At 41.4% G+C, this 18,197-nt stretch overlaps 1 protein-coding gene across 1 annotated transcript in view; it reads left to right on the forward strand.

Annotated features, from left to right (window-relative positions):
- Positions 1-18,197, forward strand: part of Lpcat2 (lysophosphatidylcholine acyltransferase 2) — a 63,201-nt gene that overhangs the window by 18,903 nt on the left and 26,101 nt on the right. Inside the window, exons 8-11 of the mRNA XM_034522659.2 lie at positions 3,692-3,746; positions 11,369-11,451; positions 14,393-14,518; positions 15,752-15,905. Coding sequence (XP_034378550.1) covers positions 3,692-3,746; positions 11,369-11,451; positions 14,393-14,518; positions 15,752-15,905 — 418 coding nt within the window. The remainder of the gene's footprint in view (positions 1-3,691; positions 3,747-11,368; positions 11,452-14,392; positions 14,519-15,751; positions 15,906-18,197) is intronic.

An 18,197-nucleotide genomic window follows, 5' to 3' on the forward strand; every position in this document is an offset into this window, starting at 1 on the left:
GTAATGTCAACAGAACTCAACCAACAATGGATGTATTTTGGAGAATGCCATCAATACGGTCTAGCATACCCTGGCTTCTCCACATAGTGTTGACACAATCTCTTGAGCTTTGGAAGGTCTGGGAGAAAAGGCAGTATGTATTCCTCCTTTTGTGTGTGTGTGTGTGTGTGTGTGCTCAGAAATTTCTCTGAGATAATAAATTTGAATTAGAAAAGGTAGCTCATGGGACACTTAAATAAATGCTATTATAGAGAACACATACGTTCTTTTTGAGCTTCAGTGTTCAGTTCTTTCAGGTGAAGTTAAGCAGATAATGTTAGAAACAGAGAACATGACGATGAAGGAGATGTGGGCAATGTATTATGTTCAGTTTTTTAAGGAATCAATTGACTCTCTAGCTGCATGTTTCACGCTGCTACTAATGTTGAATTCCGAGTTGTTGAGCAACAAAAAATGTAGAGAGACAAGTAGCATTTGATCGTCTTAGAAGCATAGTGTCTGGAATTTCAGTGGCTACCAATTTATGTCTTCTAATGTGTGGTATCCTTTGGGCACTTCTAGGTGAGGTGTCCTGTGGAGAGCGTGGGTTTGAGCTTGCTGATCTATCTGTATGGCTTTGTTATACAGCAGTCTGGGTGGTTGTGAAGGTCAAATAAAAGAAAGCTTTCTGGAAGCCCAGTTAAGGGAAGAACACAGAGGGACTTAAGAATACAGCCTTCCACTCTTGGGAGTGTGGGATAAAGGGAAAAATGAAACCAGAAAGTAAATTTTGGAGAGGTTAAAATGTTTTGTGTCAAAGATGCCTCATGAATTAGACAGACACACAAGATCTTTCAAAAGCACAGTTTGTTTTGTGCAAATGCACATGGGCCTTGCCTATGGCAAGTCCTATTGCCACCTGTCTTCTGGCCTACTGAATGCTTCTGCAAGCACTGTGTCTATTACTCTCAAATCTATATTCTCAATTGCTATTTCACCAAAACAGAGATATTTCGCCAGAGCAGATACCCCAAGGGAGAAGGGACATGGGGGGGGTGGGGGGGTGGGGAGTAAGTTTAGAAGGGATAGAGCTGTGGAAGGTAGTTTTTAAAAAAGTGTTTTCTGTATTGTGAACAGGACATGCTTAGTGAACTGTTATGTTCAACCTTCATACTTTAAACAGTAAATATATCCTGTTGGGGGAGATATTTAAAATGGCGGCACCAATCTGTCTTGTATTACAGAGTTGTTCCCGACTAGGCTAGGCCTGAGGTCACATGTATGTTCCCCCTGCTGCTGAGGCTTAGGCCACCAGCTCAGGCGGCCAGAGACACTGGCCCTGCCACCCACAAGACACCAGCATGGGAGATGGCTCTGCCAATCTTCCATGCTGTCTCCACAAGTCTGGGCTGAGCCCAGACCATCCCACCATCCACATGATACCCAGTAGAAAATGAGACTCTAATGCTTAATGATTATCCAAAGGCTTTATATGTTTGGTAATGCTCAATATCAAGATGCCCACACAATTGGAGGTGTTTCCCAATTAACTAATCAAGATGTAAGTTGTTACCCAGGACTACTCTCGGTACATGCATGGTCATCCATGGCATCTACAACTCTCCCCCTCGCTCCTCCTCGTCCTTCCTCTTCCTCTCCTTACTCCTCTCAACTTAGCTCCTCCCAACTTTCGGGAAAATATGCCACTACAATATCCCTGTCCAAATTCTTGATCCCAAGGCCCTATATAAATGGTTGAAAATAGTTCACTTGGTCTGGAGAGATGGCTTCGTGGTTAAGATCACTGGCTATTCTTGCAGAGGGACCCAAATACCAACAGGACATCTCAGAATCAGCTGCATCTCCAATTTCAGGGCATTTGATGACCTCTTCTGGTTTCTGTGGATGCTGCACACACACATTGTGCACAGACATACATGCAGTCCAAACACTCAAACACATAGTGTAATAATAGAAAAAATTTAAGATAGTTCACTTGACAGTGGTTAAGGTGGGTTGGTATGGCTTGGAGTATATATGTAGTAAAAAGTCTTTCTTCTTTCTGAGGGAAGGCTTAGAAGCAATCACATTTTTATATCAGAATTAACTCTAATAAATACTTAATCTAACTCCTCAATTCCCTTTTTCCTTAAAAAACCCAAAATTATTAAGTTTATTAAATTTGTTCTTAGGCTTTTTCACACATGAAGCATGCATTCTGGGTATGTTACTCTGATGCATTCTGGGTATGTAACTCCAGTGCATTCTGGGTATGTTATTCCTCATCCTCCTCTCTTCTTCCCACCACCCCGTTAACCTGTCCTTCTCCCCACAAACCCCCTTTCCTGCATTTATGTCCTTCTGCTTGTTTTGTGACTTACTGGATTTACCCAGAGCTATCTGTGTGACCTCAGGTTTATCCACTGGAGCCAAAGGCACTGAGTGCCCCTTCCATCCATGTGGAGCCAGCATTCCCTGGTGAAATTCCTAACTTAAGTACGTCTCAGTTCAGATAAGTTTTACAGATACATCATTCTTTAATTTCTTAATAGCACACACACACACACACACACACACACACACACACACACACACAAATGAAAGTTTGACTGCTTGCTTTCTTAAACATATGGTCTAATCCACTGGACCTGAGTGCTGGGTCAATTGTTGGAAGAGGCTAAACTGAAGATCCTACGGAAATCTGGCTTAGAGTCTAAATTCATCCTGGAAAGCCGTGAGGCACGACATTTGTCTCAAAACTGTCTTTGATGGGTTGGCCAGCCATGTACAGAAACCCTTTGTCTAGAATTACAGTGAAATTTGTAAGTTTTCAGGGTATTTCTTCATAGTTCAAGCTTTGATAAAATTTGCAATTTTAAGGAAAACCCCACTGACTTTAAAAGTTGTCACCCAGAGAATTTAGAAAGACAATGTCCTACTTAGGAGGTTTTCTGTAGACACATTTGTGTACCTTTAAAATTTTATTTTAGATCTATTTATTTTTCTGAGATTTACGTATTTCATTTTATTTATATGAGTACGCTGCAGCTGACTTACTAGAAGACGGCATCAGATCCCATTAGAGATGGTTGTGAGCCACCTTGTGGTTGCTGGGAATTGAACTCAGGTCCTCTGGAAGAGCAGTCAGTGCTCTTAACTGCTGAGCCATCTCTCCAGCCCCAGGTCTATTTATTTTTATTTTATGGGTATGGATGTTTTGCCCACATGTATGTCTGTGCACTACATGCATGCCTAATGCTCAAGGAGTACTGGAACTGTAGTTACAGACAGGAATGAGCCTCGAGATGGATGCTGGGAACTGAACCTGGGTTCTCTGGAAGAGCAGCCAGTGTTCTTCACCACTGAGCTCTGTGTCGCGTGCATATTTGTTTTTCTTAAAAGTAGACTATCGGTACTGTCTATGGAGACTTAGGCCTGTGAGTGGGTGCGATCAAGGAAACTGTACATTTGAGGTTTGATCTATTTGAGCTTCAGCTCACACTCACTAATACAACACAGCGATTCACTGGGTGATTTAGTTTTTCAATCACAAGAGTAGTTGTCTAACCTGGAGCGGAGTCATGGCTTGAATGTAACTTATCTAAATCCAAAATATATAGGTAGCATGATGTGGGAGTTCCTGTGTGTGAAGAACAGACTGTCCTTGTATTGCTGTGCAAGAGAGAACAGGCTTCTCTCTTCTCTTTTTCAGCATCCAGCTGTGTGTGCTCACCTTCTGCCAACTCTTCACGAAGGTGGAAATTGAGGTAAGTCGTTCAAATGCAGCCTTGGGGCTTAAGATGAAGCCTCTTCTCTGAACCTGAATCCTAGCTTAGAGGCTGCAGTCCAGCACCTTTCAAACTACCCCCGTCTTATAGATTCGGTGTCTAAGTCCCCGATGTGAGATTTAGCTCTTGGAATCAAGCCAGCAAGCACATATAAGTTCTGAGACTCTCCATCATGCTAATCACTCAGGCATGTGAAATGTGCTTCCCTTCTTCCCACCCTTGTGCATTTTAATGCTGGGCCTTGCCTAGTTGAATGTCCCACACCCAACCAAAAGAGCAGTGTTAGCTGATGGAGCCAGCTTCCTCGAAGACGAGCTGTATGAAAACGGAGAGGTAATACTTGAGACGTGGACGAGAGAAACCAGCTTTGGATGCTCCCATTTATACCTGGGTACCTTAGGGAGTTTTGTGTGGCTCGTGTCCTTGTTCACAGTACAGGTTTTGAGTTTCAGGAGCAGATGGAGATTGAGCAAATGACTAGAACCTTTTCAAAATTTGGATCCAAATTTGAAGACCCTAAGAATTGGTTCTAGATAGCAAGTGAGACCCTCAAGTCCTTACCAAAGGTTAGAGTGTTGGCATCTGAGACTCTAGCCTGGATGTTCCAGGTGCACCTGTGGGTTAGGTAATGGAAGTAGGGGCTGGAGAGATGGCACAGAGGTTAAAAGCACTGGCTGCTCTTTCAGAGGATTAGGGTATGATTCCCAGCACCCACATGGCAGCTCACAGCTGTTCATAACTCCAGTTCCAGGTTATCCACTGCCCTCTTCTGGCCTCCGTAAGCACTACACCTGTAGTACCAGCATACATGCAGGCAGAAACACTCATACAAGTAAAATAAAAATAAACTTATGCTTAACAAAGAAAGAAAATCTTACACTTTTATGTGTACTGCAAAATTCTGACTGGAGACTTGTGTTCTAAGTAGCAGGACTATGGCATTTAAAATACTATTTTTCCATGCTGGATAACTTAATTGTTTAACTATTCATAGGTAAGTAGCAATCCCAAGCAATACACAGGAGTAGATTAGAGTTCAGAATCAGTTTAAACTTCAGTGAATTCTTTGGAGATTTGCATGCTGTCCGCATACTTTGAAGATACCTGTTTATGAGTGTCACTATGTACCTATCCACTTTTAAAACATCTGTCAGCATAGTCAAAAAAAAAAGGAGCAGAGCATTTACTCTTGGGATAATCCTAGTTGTTTCTGTGGAGGCAAAGAACTGAGCTGTGTCCCACAATGTTCAGCAAACGCTAAGGCAAATGCAGTCAACTGGGGGTCTTTTTAGAGCCTTTAAATGGTTAGAACACAAAACTCTTTGCACAGAGGACACTTGGGACAAGTTCACACTATTGTCCCTAAGTGCCCTGAGCACTGCTCTCTCTTCTTTGGTAACTGCTTATGTGGTCTAGCTCTGGTTTCTTTTTTTAAAAAAGAAACCAACCAACCTATACTTAAAACAACCTTGTCATCACCTCTGCAGTCTTGGAAGCTATAATACACACACACACACACACACACACACACACACCACACCACACCACATACAGACCATACACATACCACATATACACACCACACATACACAACACACACCATACACACATATAACACATACCATACATATTCACCATACTCACATACCATATATACAATGCACATACACACACCACACATAGCACATACCATCCACACACTATATACACATATACACACTATACACACACTTACACATACTACACACGCCGTACACACCCCACAGTCCCCCCACATACACCATACACATACCACACACACACACACACCACATACACACACCATACACAATATTCACATACACAGCACATACTATACATACATATATATACACACACACCATACACACTACACACACACCACATACTCTGAATATACACCACATACACACACTGCATATACAATATATATATACATTATACACAAACCATACACACAATATATACCATACACACACAACACATCCTATACACACACATACCACACACCACACCATGCACACACACCACACACACATACCACATACACAATGCATACACACATCACACACACATAGCACATACACACCACACACACACTACCACATACATACACCATACACAAACCATACACACACACCACATACACATATACACAACATACACACCACACACACACATACACACACACACACACACACACACACACACTCACACACCCCTCACCATCAATTACCCTTCACTCTAAATCGACTCTTCTCTAGTCAAGAGCCAGCTGCAGATGTGAAGTCACATGGCCCCGGACTTTCCTGCCTTGCATCTGTCAGTGATGAAACTGTGTTACATCAGGGTCCATAAGTTCCCCATCTTGTCTCTGACTGCTCTTGCCACATTTCCTTTCCGTGTCAGGAAAGAGCAAGAAAGAAGTTACAGTCTTTTTATTCTTCTTCTGGCAAAGGAAAGAATGTATTCTGTGTCCCACAGCTCCACCACGTGACGTTCAGCCTTGTTGAGCGTAGTTGACTCAGTGGGGCGTTGAGCTGATATATTTGGATTGTGGTGCAGAACTGGAATTTATTGACTTTTAAGTTTAGTATTCTTAGTTCTGTTCTGTTTATTTTGGATTTTCAGTTCTCTCTCCCATGGAGCTCCTGACTGCTGTACTCATTTTCTTTTCTTTCATGGTACTGGGAGTTTCATGCAGGGTTTCACACGGGCTAGGCAAGGACTCTACCATGGAATTACATATATCTTGAGCATTTTTAGCCTATTTTAAGAAAGAATATCACTAAGCTGCCTAGATGGGCCTCAGACTTGCAACTCTCCTGCCTTAATGTCTGAGTAGCTAAGATTAAAGATGTATACCACCATGCCTGGGTCTAATGGCTTCGTGACAGTTCAATATTTTAGTTCTCCACTGTTTGAATATAACTCAGAAATGCAGCCCAGCAGCCTTTTGGGCAGTAAGTGTGGCCAGGCCCTAGTACAGACTAATAATCTGGGCCTTGCTGCTGAGACTCAGGCTTCTCTGTAACGTTGGTGGCAGAGCTGAGCTGCCCCACAGGAAGCTTGTTTGGTGGTCATTTGTCCCTGGAATTGCAGGTGTCTGGGTAAGCCAGACCTCTCTCTCTCTCTCTCTCTCTCTCTCTCTCTCTCTCTCTCTCTCTCTATCTCTCTCTCTCTCTCTCTGATAGAAATCTTTATTTCCAAGTCATTATTGTAAACATGCTATTAAAATACCTTCGACCTTGAATAAACCTAAGGCAAGACTTACTCTTCAAGAATATGGTATTAGGTTTACACTTTTAAAGTGAACTTGGGTGAATTCTGATGATGATGATGACTGTATATTATATAATATTTTTTTACGTCTTCAAAAAGTTAGTTGTTTAGGGGGAAAGCTCAAATGCAGTCATATATTATATAACAGCCGGTATATTCACAGAAATGCATTTTATGTAAACATTATAGACTCTACTTGTACAAGTCTAGACAAAAAAAGGCTTCTTCACACAGAAGCTTTCTACGCTATGTGGTAGACACTGTTGCTTCTCAGCTGCAGACCTGTTCAGTACCTTTAAAATACCGTAGGCAGTTATGATACAATGATAAATACTTATCATTTTACGTCTAAAAACAAGTATGAACATCTCTGTTGCAACCTCACAGGCTCATTCTTATGTACTCGGCCCATTGCTGAACACAGTGTTTTGCTGCATGTACCCATATGTTTGAATAATTTATTTAAATAGCCAAAGAACTTAAAATTATTTATAATTTTATAATTATACAAAATTTATAATTTTGTATCTAAAATAGGCCTTTGAGAAAACCCCAATTTCACACGTATGCTTGTCTGGCAAAGCAACTTTGTTCTGGAACTTGACAAAATTCTGAAGTTTCTAAGTGTTAGTAGACATGAGCGTTGCAAAACAAAAAAACAATATTTTTCCTCTTACTACCTGCCTATATGTGTGAAAATTACTTCAGCTTCTCTAAATCTATGTTCTCATTGGTTAGTAGGATAATAACACCTTTTTATTGGGTTGTGAAATTTAATGAGGCTACTTATGTGGTAAGCTTTCATTAAGCATTCATTTTACATCCTACCTCATCTGGCAGTGTTCTTCCCTTGGGAAGGAAGCACCAACTGACGATGATAGCAGTCTTTGCCCTTTTTTCCCATTTTCTCTCTGAAGCTTTAGGGAAGGAATCGTAAGAGCTACAAGCTACAGCATCACATTTCTTCACATTGATCTAACAGTGGTTTTGCTTTCCAAGACAAAAGGAAGATGGTGATAGTTAGCTGTCTTCCCTTTCTTAGTCAGTAGTTGGTAAGATGTGCTTGATGTGGTTACAAAACAATGAGCAAACTAGTTTTACAGGTGTTCAGGGTCGGTGACAGGCGTGGTCCTGATTATTGGATAAACATGGCTGATACACAGAGGAGTTTTCCCTGAATCCTGTGTACGGTTTAAGGCTTGAGAAGACCTGGGGACCATAAAGAACAAAGCATAAAGCTTCAAAACAGGACAACAAATCTTTAACGGGGACAGGCTGTGAGACAAAGTACAGCATGGTGAAAACTGGAGAATATTTAGGCAGGGAGGAGAGCAGGAACTTTAGGGCCAGAGGCAGGTTCAGTCAAACAGGGGATGAGTGAGTTCCCAGGGATGTCTGCTGGTTTTCTGGAGTTCAAAGTAAACTGTCATTGGCTTTTTAAAAAATGGGAAAACTGTCTGGAGATTTAAAAACCTTATCCCTTTATATTGTCTTGTTAGAAATTTAATAAACATTGATTTTTAACCTCCTGTTTTCTTCTTTGAATTTCATACTATGTAAGTGTAATACATTTTACTCTGTTGGAAGGTGGAGAGAAGTTTTAGTAACTGATTTGCAGTTTGTTTTTCTAGCTATATTAAGTGATGTGGAGACCTCTGGTGGCTTGGTTGGTTTCTCCACTGTAAAGAGTTAGATGCACAGTAGAGACTTGGGATCAGAAAGGACCTTAAGAGATTATGGAGTCTACTTTGCTCATTTGACAGAAGGACCTGAAGCCCAAAAGGCTAAATGCCTTTCCCTGGCTCACACAGTAGGGCTATTCTTCAACATACTGTTGCTTCCTTGTAAAGTTAATTAGATAAGCACACAATGTAAAATGACCCATAGCACATTGTTCTGCAAGCCCTTTACGTTTATCTTAGGAATGTCTCTGACATCCCTGACATCCTCTGCATCCTCTTTCCTCCCATTCAGTGTCCCAAGGTCTCTCCTGGGGCCATTACAGAATCTTCCAGGCCCTTCGTTTTCTCCTCCCAATGTCTTCCTTTCTGGTACCCAACCACCCAAGTTATTACTCAAAAACTCCGACCTTGGGGTGGAGAGATGGCTCGATAGTTAAAAGCACTGGCTGATTTCCCATCAGACCTGGGTTCAATTCCCACCACCTGTATGGTGGCTCTCACCCCCTTCTGGCTTCAATGGCCCATGCATACATGTGGTGAATAGACATATATGCAGGCAAAACACCAATCCATAAAGTAAAGCAAGCGAAAGAACCTTAGGCCTTGTCTTGTCCCTCTGCTTTGATCAAACTTCATCTGAGTCACCAATATCCTAAGGTTTATAGCATGCCTCACCATATTTGAATTTAGGTCCATCTGAAAAAATAATGGTATTTCTTTGGACAAATCTTTTTTCTTTCTTTCTTTTGAGTTCTGGTCTGCCATTTATATGTGAACTTGGCTGTTTAGTCTTTTAAGCCATATTTTTTATTGTCAGTTAAAAAGCTAACATTTCATTTTAAATGGTAGGGTTTGCCTCAGGACTGACAGAGCCACCTGTAACGCCCCTATTATAAGGAACCCAGCAGAGTAGTGGCTCTCGTTGGCTGACGTGACTCATCCGTGTGACACCTGCTGTACTTCATGCAGAGCTTCCTGTGGGGGAGGGACTTCATTGCCGAATCTTCAGGGCCTGGTGTACTGACTGGCATATGACAGGTTCATTCTCGAACAATATTTGTTGAATGAACTCGAGCCATGATACCTTGAGTTGTCTCATCTTTAGACATTATAATATTTGTGATATAAATGAGAAAATTAATGAAATGGCACCCATGAAGCATGTAGCCCGGTCCCTGGCTCAGAAACATATATCAATAAGCAAGTAGAGACAAAATGGATGGCGCTTTCCCATGATGGGAGACTGGATGTTCTATAGAACATTTTGTACAGCATTAGCGCTTTGGGGTGCACCTTCTCCCTGTCCACCACCCACTGCATTGGCTACACTTGCTTGTCCCCAGCCCCACTCAAAATTAATAATTTCCTACTCCTTGCTTCTCATGCTCCAGGAGAAGATGGTTCTGTAGGAAAAAAAAAAAAGTCTGGCCAGCCTTGGGCTGAGCCTGGGCCATGTGACTTGTGTAACACTGGGTAGGCAGGCTAAGATTTTAAAGCCATGTATAATTGTACTTAATGTAAGGGATTGTAATGATATATGGATGTAGCTTATTAAGATGTAGATCTTCTTTAGAGAAGAAGGTCCTAATAATCTTGTCCCTGAATACTGTAAGTGCTGACTGACTATGTTGAGTATGGAGTTAAAACCTTCTTGGTGTTAAAAAAAAAAAAAAAAAAAACATAAATTAAAGGGATCGAGGAGAGTGGGTGAACTGTCTGCTTCCTGGCTTGAACACCTCATAACTCTAGCGCTGGTAAAAAGGAGCAGGGATAGGCAGAACCTTGTGGCTCTTCGGCCAGACAGACTAGAGGGTCAGTGAGCTCTGGGTTCAGGGAGAGACTGTCTCAAAACCAGACAAAGAGGAAAACAGTAGAGGAAGACATCCTGAATTTGACCTCTGACCTCCACATACATGTGCACATTTGAGCACATACACCCCATGACTTGTACACACACACACACACGAACTTAAAGAAAGTGAGGACAGTAAAAATCAGGCATCGATGTCAGATAGAGAATAGAGTCAAGCTCAAAATGAAAATAGAAAAAAGAAAGAAAGAATAGAAAAGAAGAAAGAAAAATGACAGACAAAAAGCTAGAAAGCCAGTTCTGAAGTTTAATTTTTTTAGGTAGGAAAAAAAAATAACAAAACAAAAATAATTTAAGAAACACATTATTTTTGATCAAATAACTGAAGTGTAGTTGACATTGAAATGGGTAGAATAGATACTAGTATAAGTTTTTTTTTTTTTTAAAGAAAAGGCAGGGTTGGGGGAGGCCATTTTCACATCAAATGGAGATGAAGAGAATCCAGCTCTGAGAGGGAGATGTTAGGCACTGCCGTGCTGTAAATCCAGAATTGTAGGCTTCAGTTCTCTTCCGTAGCACAGTGAAGCTGGTAGGTGACCATGGCCATCTTTTGAAGTTGAGAAGGCAGCTCAGAAATTCAACACAGCCAGGCTTCTGTGTCCCAAGTCCAAGCCCAGTGTCCCGTCCGTGATATGTAGCATGAGCTCCAGGAAGACCACAATTGAGGTGCATTGATTGGTCATTTAATTTATTTAACGGTTACTGTCTTTGGCCCAAAGGATTGTTATGGAAAGATGTTTGTCTTTCAGTTTATGCCTGTTCAAGCACCAAGCGAGGAAGAAAAGAATGATCCTGTCCTTTTTGCCAGTAGAGTCCGGAATTTAATGGCAGAGTAAGTATGTCCTGGAGATTCCAACTGATAATGAGAAATAATGATAGATGTCATTTAATATAGCTTAACACCGCCCCGCCCCCCCATGGTTCTCATTTGCCAACTCATTTGATAAGTAAAATGGTATGCTAAAGGACACAGGCAGTGAAATAATCTACAGATGCTTCCCAGGTGCCACCTCAAACCGAGAAAAGTGTGTCTCAAGTTGAAGGAGCAGCTAGTGTCTTCCACAGGTCCTGGCCGGTCATGACAGTGCTTTGGGGTGGCTCCAGGCACTCTTTCTGAGGCCACTTTTCTTACTCTCTGGGCTGCCCGAGGCTGGTGTTTCAACAGCATTAACAATTACGGCATCCAAAAGGAAGAGGGTTGCTTGTAGAAGGATGCACAGAAAAGGAAAACAGTTGTATCCATGAAAGGTTGGCTGGAACAGCATTTAGAAACTGCACTATGGGGCTGGAGAGATGGCTCAGTGTTTAAGAGCACCATCTGTTCTTCCAGAGTTCCTGAGTTCAATTCCCAGCAACCACATGGTGGCTCACAACTGTCTGTAATGAGATCTGATGCCCTCTTCTGATGTGTCTGAAGACAGCAACAGTGTACTCACATAAAATAAAGAAATAAATCTTTAAAAAAAAAAAAAAGAAGGAAGGAAGGAAGGAAAAAAAAGAAGGACGGAAGGAAAAAAGGAAGGAAGGAAGGAAGGAAAAAAGAAGGAAGGAAGGAAAAAAGGAAGGACGAAAGGAAGGAAGAAAGGAAGGAAGGAAGGAAGGAAGGAAGGAAGGAAGGAAGGAAGGAAACTGCACAACAGATGGTGAATATTTTCTGTACTTAAGGGAATTTTAACTGGCCAGTATTTTGTTTAGATAAATCACCCAGCCTATAAGGAGAGAATGTATTATGCTGTGTGACCACCCAGGCAGCCTCAGGGCCCTCTGGGGTATTCTCTTTCCCAGGTACTACCTCCTTCTGTGAACCCCCACAAAAGGAGGTTTGGGGCAAATAGACACACAGATTCCCCCTCCCCCCATCTTTATTAAGAACTCAACAGAAAACTCTGAATTTGACTTTGTCCTGGCTAGTTCTGTATCAGTTTGACACAAGCTAGCATCATTTGAGAAGAGCGATTCTCAATTGAGAAAATGCTTCCCTTCGATTTGCCCATAGGCAAGTCTGTAGTGCATTTTTAAAATTTTGTTTTTGTGTTTTTGATTTGTTTTGTTTTCATCTTTCCTTTTTGGTGGGAGGATTTTTTAAAAAAATATTATTATTTCTTTAAATTTTCAAGATTATAATATCTCATAATTTCCTCCTTCCCATTCCTCCCTTTAAATCCTCCTATATAACCTTTTTTTCTTTCAAATTCATGGCTTCTCTTTTCATTAATTGTTGGTTTGTGTGTGTGTGTGTGTGTGTGTGTGTGTGTGTGTGTGTGAATACATAATACAGATACTCAGTCTGAATAATGTTATTTGTATGTATGTTTTCAGGGCTGATGGTTTGGTATTGAAGAACCAACTGGTGTGTTCTTCCCTGGGGAAGTCTGTGTCCCCCCTTTCAGCATCCCTTAGTTAGTATCGACATTTCTTAATTACTGATTGATGTGGGAGGGTTTGGCTCACAGTGACTGATGTTACCTCTGGGTTGGTGGTCCTGGGAGCTGTAAGAAAAGAGACTGAGCAAGCCATGAGGAGCAAACCAGAAAGCAGTACTTCTCTGTGGTACTTTTATCAGCACCTGCCTCTGGGTTCCTGTCCTACTTGAGTTTCTGTCCTGACTTCCTTCAGTGACAGACTGTTACCTGGGAAAATAAGTGAAATAAACCCTTTCTTCTCCAACTTTTGTTCACAATGTTTTATCACAACAATGGAAATGCTTACTAAGTCCAGATTTTATATTCCCTTCTCCACATATACAAATGTGTTACTTCACAGCAAAATAAGTTAGTTTTCAAAATAGGATAAGTGTTTATGGAAACTATGCTATTGAGAATGCTTGGGTGTATAAATTTTATTTACTTTTTAAACCAGCTACAAATTTTGTTTTGATTTTTTTCCCATAACATAAGAACAAATTTTGTAACTACGTCAGTTGATGTCTAAAAATGAGAAAATAAATATTAGAACCAGAAAGACTTTGTATCATATATCTCAGTTTCCCAAAGTATACCTAAAAATAGAAAAGAGACTTATTCAAATTAGCTCTTTTCCTGCATGGTGAGCAGGGCTAGTGATGGCTTCTCAGAAAGAGTGAGAGAACTGGTCACCCCACCCTGAGCTCCTTCTCTTCATATATAAAATGAATATTAAAATTACTGCTTTGTCTTCCATGCGGTTTTTATTACAATGAGACACAAGTGGGAAAATAGACAATAAACCCACCTGAAAATGTGCCAGCTCGTGCCAGCTCTCAGGAGGCTGAGCCTGGAGTGCAGGCTGAGACCTGTGTTACAGTATAAAAGTCAAAAAGCAATGACCGGTACAGCACATGCTCTCCGAACCAAGTGCCATGTAGGCCCTTAAATCACATGATCTAGCTTTGTGCTAGCGGCCACCCTGAGGTGAGGAAGGCAGCAGACCCAGTTACTGAGCACTTTCTCCCCAATTCATATGAGGCAGTGACAGTGTGGGACTCAAGCCTATATTTTCTATCACCAGCCCCCATACCACTATTATGTTGTATGATTTATGATACTACTAGTAATGTATTGCCTTTCCGGTTAGAATGCAAAATACAAATTTTTGGCTCTACAGATAGACAGACAGAAGGCGCTTCAGTGAGCGAGACTGGAAAGTAAAAAACAGATGAGGACAATCTGAGGGCTTCTTCACTTCTCTCCAGGCACCCCGGCCTGCTCACCAGCTCAGGGGGAATGGGAAACTGAGCGCTTCACTGAACTTTTTGTTGTTGTTGTTGTTGTTTTGTTTTTCCTTACTGCTTGTAGAGCTTTGAAAATACCAGTAACGGATCACACGTATGAAGACTGCAGGCTGATGATCTCAGCAGGGCAGCTCACGTTGCCTATGGAGGCCGGGCTGGTAGAATTCACCAAGATTAGCCGGAAACTGAAGTAAGTGTATATTTAAATCACTAAACCCTCATAAATGTTCAAAGAGTAGGAATCCCACCTTCGCTTTCTCTTACTTTATTATTGTTCAGTTCTGGTTCTATGGGGGGGGGGAGTTTGGGGTGGTGCTTAGTAGGAAAGCCAGAATGGTGAATTTATGTTCTACTTTTTAAATCTATTTTTGTTTTATCAAGAATACTTGACACAGCGGTGTCTGTATGAGCTTCTCAAGGTAAGAAGCAAGAGTTATCCGTATGTATGTACATATAAATTACTCTGGTGCCCCAGAGCAGCTGGCGAGTGCAGACCTGCTTACAAGAGGGTCTGCACCGTGGATGGCACTGGCATGCACTGCTCAGAACTCCACATGGGAAAAACTGACCCAGACAACTCTGTTACTTAAAATACCTGCACTACGTCCGCCTTTTTAAAAGGCACACACACACACACACACACACACACACACACACACATATACATTCATGCCACAATCCATGTGTAGAGGTCAGAAAACAACTTCCAAACTCAATTGTTTCTTTCCACCATGATTTCCATGACAGAGATGAAATTCAGGTCAGTGGACTTGATAGCAAGCACCTTTTCCTGATGAGTCATGTGGGCAACAGCCTTTCTGCCTTCACATATTGTTGTTGTTAGGGAAAAAAACCTTCCCCTTGTTCATTTGTGATCTAATTTGTGTAAGTAATTTGGCTATTCGGTGTAAGAGTTGACCCTCACATCTGTCTTCAGAGTTAATTCATTTCTTATCCTTACTGGAATTTACAGAATTTATTGACCCCAATAGCTTATTATTCTCACTTTCAAGAGGAAGTGTGTATAGTTTAGTGAATGACCCCATTGTACCATTTTGTGAACTATGAATATCAGCCTGAAAGCTTTTTGAAATACTTATAATTCCTTTCATAAGAACTCAATAAGCAATGGTTGACTTTCCAGATCGCATCAGGTTAAAAATTCATGGATCACTTCCCGTCCCCCACTCTGCTCTTAGTGGCCTTTCTTTCCTCCCAATATTTGGGGGTTTTGTCGATTATACCCACACACTTTTTAAAATCAAATGCTTTCATCTGTGTTTGATATGTCCTCTCAAATGCTTATTCACTTCTACTTTAAATTTAACGTAAAATATTTTCCCTCCCACAAATTGATAAAGTAACACTCATTAGCGGTCTGTGTGACTTAGAACTAATAACACACTTACAATTCTTTCTCTAGATTAGACTGGGATGGCATCCGGAAGCACTTGGATGAATATGCATCTATTGCAAGCTCCTCCAAGGGGGGCAGAATCGGAATCGAGGAGTTTGCAGAATACTTGAAGCTACCTGTGTCTGATGTCCTGAGACAACTTTTTGCACTCTTTGACAGGGTACGTTCAGCTCTATCTCTAACATTTTATGTGGCCAGTCCCTACAGAGTGCAAGGCAGACGAACTTACGGGTCAGTGTGAGAAGAACCAATGTAGTTTAATGTCATGAATTGATCTTCTCCTTAGTATGGATAATAAGTACAGTTGGTAATATATGTAATGCAACATCAATTGGTGTAAATTAATTTAGGCATCTTCTCAGCAGTAAAAGCTGACTGTATAGCCACATCTGCAGTGTAGCATTGGGAATGTTTATGTAATTGGGAAGACCTTTTAAAAGTATGTAGAACTGGTACAGTGGAGACATGGTATTATCCCGAACATTTCCGGGCTGCTTCCGAAATGCAGGAAGAGCAAATGGGTTTTATTTTTATATGACATTGCCTGATAGCATTCAAATGAAATCTCCACCGTTCGAGTATGTAAGCTTGTGCAATGAGTTAACCAGCTCGTTAATGAAGTTTCTTCAGGAAAAGAGAAACAAAACAAAACAGAAATTAAGATTTCAAATTTCCCTTAAAATTTATTTTAGTAGATGAAGTATTAATATGAACTCTTTTGCCTACAGTTAGCACATGTGTAGAAGCTTGTAGCAATTAAGACAGACTAGTCTTAAAATAGTCTAAAAATATACAATAATTCTCTTGTAGCTATTCATTTGTAGTTAAGCCTGCCTCCACCTTTAATCCCCTTTAATCATTAATCTGCTGTCCGTCCCAGTCATTATGCATATTGAAGATGCCATATAAATGGATTTGTATAGTATTAAAGTCCTAATTCAGCCATTGTGTTGACTATGTCAATAAGCCGTTCCCGTTATTTCTCAATTGAGGGGGATTTGCCTTGTGTCCAGTTGGGGCAGTTTAAACATGGCCTTCTACTTCAGGGCTCCATGGTTCACACCCTTACTGATTGTTTTCTGGACTTTAAATTGCATCACCAACCCTCATTTGTTTACAGCCAGTTTGTTCTTTTGTAGTTCAACTGGGAGAGAGCTTAAAGGGTGCCTCCTCCCTTTTGCTTAATTCTAGAATCCTCAGTTATCTATCAAAAAGATGTATTTCAACGAAATCATACTGAGGACAGACAGAGCAAACTTCCTGACCCCTAGCTCTCTCTCCTCTCCACTTCTCCAGCGTGGTCATCTTCCTAGTGGTTTGTTTTGTGACCTTGTAGAATCAACTAGTTTTTCACGTGATGCAGATCAGTCACCAGCCTTTTTCTGTATGTAGTTCCTATGCATCTTTTCTGGGATTGTTACAGCTTTCAAATAACATGCCCTCTTACATGAAATAGCACATGAATGTCATGGTGTGCTTAAAGCACAATGGTGATTTATGGTGAGGAAGAAAATTTATTAGATGCAGCTATGCAAATTGGTAAAGTAGAGGTGCCTTTAACTTTATAGCTACTGTTTTTCTGTTCCATTTAAAAACTTATTTTTCTCTCCTACAGTAATGCCCCCAACCGTAGGTTTCTATCCCCCAATTCTCCCCTCACTCCCTTCTCTCCAAGATCTGCTCCTCTTCCTCCCTTTCTCTTCCCAAAAGAGCAGACCTCCCAGTGATATCAACTAGACACAGCATAACAGGATACAGTACGACTAGGTACAAACCCTCATATCAAGGCTGGATGAAGCAAACCAGTTGAAGGGAAAGGCTCACAAGAGCAAGCAAAAGACTCAGAGACACCCAGTCTCCCACTATTAGGAGTCCCACAAAAACCCCAAACTAAACAACCACCACATGTATGCAGAGACCTAGTGCAAGCCCATGCAGGCTCCATGGTTGCAGCTTCCGTCTCTATGAGCCTCTGTGAGCCCTGATTAGTTGATTCTGTGGGCCTTAGTTTCCTACTGTCATTGACCCCTCCTGGTTCCTATAATCCTTCCTCCTTCTCTTCTGTGGGATTCCCCAAGCCACTTAATGTTTGAGTGTGGCTCTCTGCATCTGTTCTCAGCAGCATAGCAGAATGCCGTTAGGAATCACTTCATTGACATATGTGTGTGTGTGTGTGTGTGTGTGCGCGCGCGCGTGCCTGCCTGTCTGTCTGTCTGTCTGTCTGTCTATGTGTCTCAGGGCTCAGGCTCCCTCTTGTGGCATGGGCCTCACGTTAGACCAGTCATTGGTTGGCCACTCTGACAAGCTCTGTGCCTCTGTGACATTTCTATAGCAACTTTCTTGCACTGGGTCTCAAAACCCACACAAGCGGTTCCAGTTTCTTTAGTCGACATGCTGACAGGAAGGGATATGGCAGCACCGACATCCAAACAAGGAGAGGAGATGAGGAAAC

Source organism: Arvicanthis niloticus, chromosome 18 (assembly GCF_011762505.2).
Source record: "Arvicanthis niloticus isolate mArvNil1 chromosome 18, mArvNil1.pat.X, whole genome shotgun sequence".
Lineage (NCBI taxonomy): Eukaryota > Metazoa > Chordata > Mammalia > Rodentia > Muridae > Arvicanthis > Arvicanthis niloticus.